Source organism: Cibotium barometz, chromosome 1 (genome assembly GCF_041138505.1).
Source record: "Cibotium barometz isolate CiBa-2024 chromosome 1, ASM4113850v1, whole genome shotgun sequence".
Classification (NCBI taxonomy): Eukaryota; Viridiplantae; Streptophyta; class Polypodiopsida; order Cyatheales; family Cibotiaceae; genus Cibotium; species Cibotium barometz.
Window position 1 is genome coordinate 49,314,759 of NC_141046.1, and position 10,715 is coordinate 49,325,473.

General features: G+C 42.1%; 1 protein-coding gene across 1 annotated transcript; it reads left to right on the forward strand.

Moving 5' to 3' along the window:
• Window positions 1-8,461: 8,461 nt before the first annotated feature.
• Window positions 8,462-9,886, forward strand: LOC147642125 (protein-L-isoaspartate O-methyltransferase 1-like). Its single transcript, XM_086803149.1, has 4 exons — window positions 8,462-8,611; window positions 8,912-9,179; window positions 9,268-9,432; window positions 9,524-9,886. The coding sequence occupies exons 1-4, from the start codon at window positions 8,462-8,464 to the stop codon at window positions 9,769-9,771; spliced, it is 831 nt and encodes a 276-aa protein (XP_086659275.1). The 3' UTR covers window positions 9,772-9,886.
• The last annotated feature ends 829 nt before the right edge of the window (window positions 9,887-10,715 follow it).

Sequence of the window (10,715 nt, forward strand, 5' to 3'; positions counted from 1 at the left end):
AATCAAGGTACAGTGGTTATTCCACCATGAATGTTGATCCATGGAAACTCCATTTTGAGTTTGGTTGAATGGGTGTACAAAGATGTTCAAAGAGTTGAGGACTATGCATGCTTCTTCAAAGACCGTGCTATTCTTGCACCACGAATCTAGAGGTTGATGAGATAAATGAACTAGCCTTGAGTGCATTACGAGAATACCTCAGTGTAGACACGATTGTTTCATCTGAGAATGACATAATAATGTATCCAATTGAGTACTTGAATAGGTTGCATTTAGGTGGTGGGTATCCACCTCACTGCTTGTATCCAATTGAGTACTTGAATAGGTTGCATTTAGGTGGTGGGTATCCACCTCACTGCTTGCTTCTATAGATGAATGCTCCTATTATGCTGCTCTGCAATTTGGACCCTCGGCGAGGGATTTGCAATGGTACCAGATTGATATGCAAGAAATTTCACTCAAAGGCGATAGAAGTAGAAATTATTATAGGTACAAACATTGGAGACAAGGTCATTCATACCAACTATGCTTGAATTGCCTTTTGACATGAGAAGGAGAAAATTTCATGTTATCTACACATCCAATGTTGTCTACAAAGAGGTATTGCAAATGGCATATAGAAGAATGTAAATGTAATCTATGGCCAAAATATTGAGAGTGAGCTATTGATATTGCAGCCTACAAATGGCAGAGACTACATTCCTAGATATCTCTGTATTAATCAAGCAAGCATCTAAAAGGAGAATGCTTGCAAGCAGAGATGTGGCATGTGCTACCTTATGTTGTCTTTCTGTAAGTGTGCATGCTTTTAAGTTGATTGATGTTTCTTTTAGAATGATAACTATTTAGTTGTGATGTGAAGACATGAAGTTTAATAGGAGTTGGATAGCAAATGTCCTTCAATTTATCTCACAATGGCGCTACCCTTGCCGGTAATATTGAATTGATATATATAAATCTACTTACATTCTGTGGATTAAATGGCTAACATTGAGGTAAAGCCACCATACGATGCACAATATGGAGTGACCCATCTATTGTTCAAGGGATGGTTCAAATTGTTGATATGGCTGTAGGGGCTCGGTGAGTTCATGTTTGTTTTTTTTAACATTTGGATAAGCAAATGTTTGGCTTCTGACTTGCTTCCATTTACTTTGGCTTTATTTATTTTTCTTGCTTTACTTAAAATACCGAACGTGAGAGAGAGAGAGAGAGAGAGAAATTGACCTGCTTCTAAGCAAATGTTTGGCTTCTGACTTGCTTCCATTTACTTTGGCTTTATTTATTTTTCTTGCTTTACTTAAAATACCGAACGTGAGAGAGAGAGAGAGAGAGAGAGAGAGAGAGAGAGAGAGAGAGAGAGAGAGAAATTGACCTCAAAATCTTGATCTGATATCCCAAGTACATTGCTTAGCATGGATGTGGAAATGAGATTATTTACATTTATTTATGGTGATGGACAAGATATTGAAGGTATCCTTCTTGAGAGAGAGAGAGAGAGAGAGAGAGAGAGAGAGAGAGAGAGAGAGAGAAATTGACCTCAAAATCTTGATCTGATATCCCAAGTACATTGCTTAGCATGGATGTGGAAATGAGATTATTTACATTTATTTATGGTGATGGACAAGATATTGAAGGTATCCTTCTTGACGTTTGCTATAATATAGTCATCATTGTTTACCATAATCTATTTAATTTTCATGGTTCAAATGTAGACCCGCCGTTTTGGGAAGGACAAGCAACATCATCTAGAGATCATCTCTAATAATTGAACTATTAGAGAGCACAAGTGTATTACGGTATGAAAACTAGCTTTTGTGTTTTATGTCAATAAAGAATATTATTTGATATATATATATATATATTTATTTATTTTTTGCAACAGGGAATATCTTTATCTTTTGGAATCTAGATTATTGCTAGGTTTGTATGGTCAAGAAACTTACAACGATAGTTTTGGGCTCCTTGGAATTTACCAGCTAAGATTGTAAAAGATTACGGATCAGTTTAATGTACATGTAATGTTTGTAGACTATGGAACACCTTATAAGTTAGAATTTTGGTGCATAGGCACTGGACATTACAGAATATTTTGCTTTGCTATCTACAAGCCTATTGAAACGCCATTCATCTCAAATGTTGATCCACCAAATGAGTTTTGTAAGGTTTTTTCTTTTTGCTTCTTCTTGGCATAAATTAAATCTTGCAATAGCTAATGTTATTATCTTAAATATATATTTTGGACAGATGGAGGCGAGGAGTTTAGGCTTCCAAGGAGAGATAATCAAGTCACCTGAAGATTGTTTTAATGCTTGGTTAGGTGTGTTAAGATTGTCAACACTATTTTGGTTGAAATTCTAGATGTATATCTTTATTGTTTTAATGCTTGCTCAGGTGTGTTAAGACTGTCAACACTATTTTGGTTGGAATTCTAGATGTATATATTTATGCTAAGTTTGGTACTTTATTCAAAGAAATGTAAGTGCTTTAGGAGCTTCTACATGGATATATATGGCAAGTATGGTGTGTATATATGTAGGTTGGCAAGTTAAGGACCACGAGTCTTTTGTTTTTATGTATGCAAGAATACTCTTGCCCGTTAGGGACGGGTCATGCCACTATGTATGGGTATAGATGTGTGAGTGTGTAAATAAGTAAGTGTGTGTGTGTGTATAGGTACAAGTATGCTATGTTTATACTTATGTATGTCTAGAGATAGATAGATGTTGTTCATATGTATAGGTAGTCTATGTGAGTACCATGTACACATATATGTGTAAATATATGCATTTACATAAGGATAGGTTGAAAATGCATATACATTTATGTATACTTGATTGGTTCTATACATGGGTACATATGGATGTATAGGTATAAATGCGTATATATAATGTATATATGTATGTGAACATATATATTAAAAAAAACATAAATATGTGTATTTGTATTTAGGCACATATGTGTGTGTATTTGTATTTAGGCACATATGTGTGTGTATGTAAATATATATGGATAGACATTGTAGATGTATTTGTATATGTATATATGTTTATATGTGTGCAAGTTTTTAAAGTATGGATGTATGTGTGTTTGTGTATAAACATGAGAGAGAGAGAGAGAGAGATGTCCATGACTGTCTTCAATTTTAAGGCCTACTCTATGGTACCCAAACCTCTCATGTCCGGAGAATGGGGGATAAGTTGTCTCCTCAATAAAGTTGTCTTTTTTAATGGTGTGCTTAGCTCAGCCCGTCAGAGACGAGTCTCGCCATTTGTATCAAGAAAGTATAGATGATTAATTCAAAACAACTTGACTAGATCTTAGCCCTTATAGGTTGTGAATGCACGATCGACCACAACACAATTTTTAAAAGATTATATGCTGTGAATTCAAGAAACGACTCATGAGACTGTTGAAATCATACTACTAAAATCATTACGTAGCTTTGAGCAGAAGATCATGGCCTACCATGCTACCGTGCTTTGCAAGTCTCTCGCTTTGAAGTTCGACAACCAGATGTTCTGCAACTCCAACGTCCAAGCTCTCAAGTCTCCAACTCCAATGTCGAGGATCTTGAGTTTGCAGCTCTAGTATTCTCTATTTTGGAAGTTTACGCTCCTCACAGAAGCTAGGGTTAGGGGAGTTGCAACGTGCCTGACGTTGAGGCAATGAGGTAATGAATTAGCTTACGTGCTTTGAGCTCTTAGCCTCTCTCTCCCTCTCTCTCTCTCTAAATGGTCTTTTGCACTGGGAAGTGGGTTAATCTGAGTAGTGAGCACAGGGACCGGTGGCTCTCAAACTTGGCTTGGGTAGCAAGGCTCTGCTGTTTCAAGCTCGCTTAGGCTCCCGACTCCCCGAGCTCACAAGCAAAGCAAGCACACTACTCCTCACTCCTGTAGTACTCTCGATTTTGGAAGTGTAGCACTCCTCACAGAAGCTGGGGTTAGAAGAACTACAGGGAACTCAATGTGGAGGCAATGAGGCAGTGAATTAGCCCCTCTCTCTCTCTCTCTCTCTCTCTCGGATTGGTCTTTGCACTGGGAAGCAGGTTAATCTGAGCAATGCGGACAGAGACTGGGTTGGGCAGAGCTCTGAAACTTGGCTTGGGTAGCTGGGCTCTACTGTTTTCACCCTTTATAGGCCCCCGACTCCTCGAGCTCACAAGCAAAGCTAGCACGCTGCACCTCACTCCCATATGCAGGCATGCTGCAATAGTGGAGCTAGTGGTTACATCTCAAGCCTTGCGCACATGGAGGGGTTTTTTCCACAGCATCTGCAATGAACGGTGTCGCCATCTGGACGCCAACCGGTACTTGTGCACATGGATGGCCAAAATTCCAACATCTCCATCAGCCACGTCAGCTACACCCCACCCTGCATTGCTCTTCATTTCAACGGTCTCTCTCTTTCATCGCTCCACTGTGCTCTCACAATTTTTGCTGTGCAGGGTGCTCAATTTCTCTCTTTCATCGCTCCACTGTGCTCTCCACACACATACGTTCATTGCACACACACCCTCCTCGTGCTCTCACAGTTCTCGCTGTGTAGGGTGCTCAATCTCTCTCTTTCTCTCGATTCTCCATTGTAAACCCCACATCATAATGGGAGGTTCCCTTGTAATACTATGGCTATGTACATGGATGGAAGCCACATGTTTTCTTGACCCTGGAGAGTCTCCCATGTTGTTCGTCCCCCATCTCATGGAACATCTCCTTCGAATGGCTTCCACATGGCGCGAATAGTGGGTGTTCCCAAGACAACATGTTTTTTGGCATGGTGTTCAACAAAACGTGTGGCTTCGAGAGCTTATAATTGGGACAAGCTCTTTCGCAGACGTTATCGGCTCCCTTTTCACGCTTTCCAACTTTTGCTTCGCGAGGTAATGCCTTTCATGCCATTGAAGCACACACACAATCTTTTGTCAAGGAGCCCGTAGATCTAGAGAAGGCGCTTAGCTTCACGCTCCTTTGCCTAGCACACAATGACTCCACCACGCACATTGCTGATATTATGGTGTTGGGGAATTGACAGTGCGTAAGTATTATAATGCCATTGTTGACATCTTGGCTGTCAACTTAAGAAGCAAGTACATATCCATTCCACAAGGAGCAAGGATCCGCAATATTATAACTGATTTTCAAACTATTACACTATTTCCTAATGTATGTGGAGCGATTGATGGTACTCATATAAAATTGTCTAGAAGACCAAGGCAAGAAGTTACTCCAGCGGAGTTTTGGTGCCGCCATCGTTTCTACTCTATATTGTTACAAGCTATTGTGGTGACGCTCAAAAGCGGCTATGGGACGTTTGTGTGATTGTCCCTGGTGGTACCAATGATGCTGCTCATTGGAAAGCATCTAGTATATACCACAAGATGCGAAGACGCCAAGTGCTCACATCCCCTATTATAAGGTTAGAAGGAACACACATATCCTCATATCTTCTTGTTGATAATAAGGGATATGGATCATGAACTCTCCTTGTCACTCCATATAAGGAGGCTAATTGTCCAAATGGAGGAGATTGGCACACCTTTAATCGTCATTTGTCTCGAGGAAGAGTCAAAATTGAAAATACATTTGGCATGATGAAAAATAGGTGGCGCATTGTTGCAAGACATGCCGGTCGACTTGTATCGCGCACCTACTTATGTCATTGCATGTTGTGTCCTGCATAATTTCCTACTTGAACATGTGGGTGACGATGAAGGGGAGGAACATATTGATCCCCATCTCAACAACTTGTAGCCCCCTCGTACAGTAAAACAAAAGCGTATATGCGAGCAGTGGATGCACAAGATTTTGTATCGAGAGTGGCGCACAAGATATGGAGTGCTTCAAAGAGAGAGGTGAAGAAGAGGAGTTCAAGTGTATAAATTGTGCAAGACAGAGAAGAAATGTTTTGCGATAAAAGCAATTTAAAAAACCTTGAGAAAGAATGTAAATAGAGATCCATACAATTAAGCACCTTCAAACTCTAGTTGTGCCAAAAGCCGAGCAATTTGCAATTGCGTTTCCATAGCCTTTTCAGCCCGCACTGTTTCAGTAAGCAATTCGTTGAAGCTCAATCTCCTTCATAGCATCTGTAAAGCGAACCATACCTTCCTTGAGTTTCGCGGCAAGAGATGAGCCAGTCAAAAGCCTTCTCTTCTTCTTGCTCCGTTGGCCTCGTACTTGCTCTCCATCTACATTTGCGTTTGGACTAGGGCCATTCGTGGGAGATGGTCCAGTCCGTCTTGGCTTTGAGTTTGTGTTCTTTGAGCTTGGGGGCTTGGGCTTTTTTCTTGGTCCTCTGCATCCTGTTTTTGGTTGTCTTCATCATGCTCTATTGGCACTGCGGCCACACCAACAAAGTCATCACCTGTAAAGCCACCAACAAGCCCTCTCACCTTCGGTATTGTAGCCAAGATAGTGGCACACCGATCAAAGAACTCCTGGTTGGACGGTGCAGCTCCAGATGTGCTCTCCTTGGTCTTCTCAGCCTTGTAAGTCTTCCAAAGGCTGTCCCACTTGTTCTTGCATTGAGATTGAGAGAAGGTGCTACCACACTTTGCATTGAGCGTCTCGACGATGCCTAACCAATGCTTTTTTTGGAAGTTGCCTTTGTTAAGAGACAACCACTTGGCCTCATAAAGGTCAAGAAGACATAAACTCAATTCTCTGTCCAAGTCTCTGAAAGGGCTTTCTTGCGCATTGCACATTTTGTAGGAGAGGTTGTTGTCCTCCCACTTATGCTGCCACTATGAACACATGTTACAACTCCCATGGGGCTTGGAAGTTGTGATTGGAGCCCGTCACTTGTATCGCTAATGTGAGCTACAGTAGGCATGGAGGAAGGACACACAAGCAGAGTTTGTTGACTCCTCCAAGGAGGCAGGGGGATAGGTGTAATAATGATGCTAAGAATGAGTTGCGCCATTGAAACCAAGCTGAGACAATGTAGAATTCAAATTTATGTGCTCGCGAGACAGGGCTTCGATAGAGATTATCGAGATTGTTGTTCGAGCACCCTTGCATCAAAAGCTGTGAGAATGACTAATATTGGTCCTCAATGCTATTGGTCGTAGATTGCATCGTTGGCCCCACATTCTCGTTTTCAAGCATAGAGGTGGTCGATGCTATCTAGAGATCAATGGCCCAATGCCCATCATCTAAGCTACCCATAATCCCTCGATGTTATATGCACAATCCTCGATTCCCGTCTCAATGTGTGCCCTATGTGATAGGCTATACGGTCTATCTAGTGACCAATGGCCCAAATGCCCATCATCCAAGTTACCCATAATCTCTCCATGTTATATTTACAATCCTAGATTCCAGTCTCGAGTGTAGAGTCTAGACAACTGCCTACTACTGGAGGCGACCAACTAGCGTGCGCAGGCTAGCCAATGGTTGCTTTACCATCGATTATGAATAAGGTTTAAACTTTAAAGTTTAATTGTTCATATACAAATTTCAAAATATTGGAAAAGGTTAGAAGTAAGTAGTAATTTTATATTTGATTAACTAAAATCATATAATTTAACAGAATGTATATTTAAAATTATTAACTTTTTTAAAATAAAAAAATCCCTTCATGTGCAAGGTTTCAAATAAACACCATTTTTTTTCTCTCATCAACATTCTCTCTGTCTACACACACAAGGAGAACAACAGAAAATGACAATCCGTTACTTCGATATCACGTATGATTTTACACACAATTTCATTCCAAGCGGGAATCGACTTCCTCGACGCTACGACGGAAGACAAGGATATCCTCTGGCTGGCTAGCTTCCCGCGCACCAACATTGGTAGCGCCGTCGCCTCCAACAGCAACAGCAGCAGCAGCAGCAGCAGCAAACCTCGCTGAAGCTTCCGTTATTGCAGAGCCCTTCGACTCGAGCTTCGTCGATTTCTCATTTACGGTGTCCTGGGTTCGTGGTGGCCTAGCTGCATCACTCTGGGCGTCGGTCTCCATGCGGGCTAGAACCTGCAGACAGGAAAGGCTGTCTCTGTGTGTATTTAGGTGAAAGCAAAGGGCGAGGACTTCCGCTGTCCCTGTGTAGAAAACGTTGCAATGTTGGGGTTTCTCTAGGGTTAGGGTTTCCCTCCTCTTTCTCTGTGTGTGTGTGTGTGCGCGCGCGCGTGTGTGTGTGTAGCTTGAGGGAAAACGTTTTAGGGTTAGGATCTCTGGTTAGAGTTCCTCTCTCTCTCTCTCTATATATATATATATATATAGCTTGAGGGTTAGGGTTTGCCTCGTGCTAGAGTAAATCTGATGGAAAAGATTCGCCCTGCCCCCTTTTCGTGAAGACACGCGTTTGCGCTCTCGCTATCGTGGCATTTTCTAATTTCTAGATGCTTGTGATGCTTACATGTGTGTGTATATGTGTAACCCACCTGCAGGTGCAACGTTCCAAGCTGTGGTAGAAGCCCTAGGGGGCCTCTACATACATCTCTGTTTTCACCGATGCGATATGCAGGTAGTGGTGCCCATCCTCACCTGCTCGTCAACGAAGTTGGTCTTTCCTGCAGCTCTGCCTTCTTTCTGCGGTTCCCGCTCAACAGCGCGCCTTCCTCTCCTGCATCTCCATCGCCTTCGGCCTGGCTTCTTGTCCAGAATGGAGGTACCTTTCATCTCTTTTCACTTAGCAAGCCAAGGGTTTAGGGTTTCAGGCCAGATCGAGAACTGTAAACCTAGCTTATGGCTGAGTATTCAGGCGTTTTAGGGGTTCAGGCCTAGGGTTGTGGGCTGTACGGTTCAGAGGCTCTCCAAATGGTGACCTTCTGGCGTTTATTTTTACAAAGTGAAGAAATTGGTTTAGGGTGTAAGGTTTAGCGTCCTCACACACAATTATAAGAATTTCTCTGTAAGTTGTATGCTTTGGGAAAGGCGAATTCTGACTCATATTTTGGTTGGGATTTAGTTCTTTTGGAGAGGACGGTCAAGTGACAATAAGTCTCTTGTCCAAATGCTACGGCAGGGAGGGATAATCAAGTCCAAGAGGGTTGCAGATGCGATGGAGCAGGTTGATAGGAAACTATTTGTTCCTGAAGAAGGCTTCCCTTACGTGGACAGTCCAATGCCAATCGGCTTCAATGCCACCATTTCGGCTCCTCACATGCATGCCCTTTGCCTTGAACTGCTGCTGAACCACTTGAAACCAGGCATGCGTGCCCTAGATGTTGGCTCAGGCAAGATTATGCAGTCATGCCTTCAAATCTAGCACATATTGATTGGTTCCTTTGCATAGGGTTAGTAAACATGCACTGTTCTTCACAGGTACTGGATACTTGACTGCATGTTTTGCACTCATGGTTGGGGAGCAAGGGCATGCAGTTGGTGTGGATCATATTCCCCAACTAGTTGAGCGATCCATCGATAATGTGAAGGCAAGCAAAGCAGCACCTCTTCTGGACTCGGGAAGGCTCTCCTTTCACATAGGAGGTTGGTATCCGATCCTGATGGAAAGAGTATCGTTTTTTATAATTTATGCATATGCATTCGTGGGTGCCTTTAATGTGGGTTCAAACTATAGATGGGAGAGGTGGCTGGCCAGATGAAGCTCCTTATGATGCTATTCACGTGGGCGCAGCAGCCTCACAAGTTCCTGATGCTTTACTTGAGCAGTTGAACCCGGGCGGCCGCATGGTCATTCCTGTTGGTGATTTATTTCAAGATCTGCACGTCATTGACAAACAGGCTGACGGCACTTTGAAAGAATGGTCAGAAACGTCGGTTCGTTATGTCCCATTGACAAGCAAAAATGAACAGTTGGGATCATAAAGAGTGGGCTCATCTGTGAAGTATAGGTTGCTGAGTCCCATCTTTGCCCCTCTTCATATGCATATGTCTAATTGTAAATGTGTGCTTTTTTTTTTGGGGGGGGGGGGGGGGGGGGGGGGGGGGGTTTAATAGGGGTGATAGAAAAGTGGGACTTTGCTTACATGTAGAAGAGGTATTGCAATCGTTTTGTATATTTGGGGTTTTCTACACCCTTGAGAAAGTTATGCAAGCTTGCTTATGCTTGAGCTTGTAAGCCTGGTCAAGGTGGATCGTATCTTATTTACTTTTTTCATGCTTAGCATGGCTCAATGGTATCTTATTTTTGCCCCTCGCATTACTTCTTTTTGCAAGTCGTGGTGTAATTATTCCACATGCTTGTCTGTGGGTCTCTCTACTTCCCTTGTGAGAGATGGAGTTCACTTGCCACCATAGGATATAATCATCTCCAAACCCTTTATCTTTTTTCTTGGGTTTTTACTGTTTTCGCATCTTTGGAGCGATAATGTGTTCTATGCTTGAGAGTGCACCTGCTGACAGGGTAGCAACCATGTAGGGCCTCGGGTTGATATGTAGTGTATAATATTATCACAATGTATGCATTCTTTGAATCAATAAAGTGATGACCAAGAGTTTTTGTTGTAGATCTTGATGTGTGCTTTTAAGAGCAAGTAAGAGTAGCAAGTTAAGACGCATCGATTGCAATAATTCAGCTAGTAGCATCATTCTGTCTTCCCTGTATTCTTCGTCTAGTGGGCATCATTCTGTCTTCCTTGCAATGCCCATCTATCTGCCCTTGGTAATAGCTAGCTAATGAAGGTTACAGGAACTGATGAAGATTATGGGTCCACATTTTCTCACGTGATTGATTCTAACACGTTCCACTTAATTGATACTAATACATTTATGTTATAGAACCCGGTGTTATCTGGTTTTTGCTTTTGTTA

Bases quoted from the DNA above. Each gene is read 5' to 3' on its own strand.
- LOC147642125 (XM_086803149.1), top strand. From the start codon at position 8,462: ATGCAGGTAGTGGTGCCCATCCTCACCTGCTCGTCAACGAAGTTGGTC. The intron at 8,612-8,911 runs GTACCTTTCATC...GTTGGGATTTAG, and splicing joins GCTTCTTGTCCAGAATGGAG to TTCTTTTGGAGAGGACGGTC. The intron at 9,180-9,267 runs GCAAGATTATGC...TGTTCTTCACAG, and splicing joins TGCCCTAGATGTTGGCTCAG to GTACTGGATACTTGACTGCA.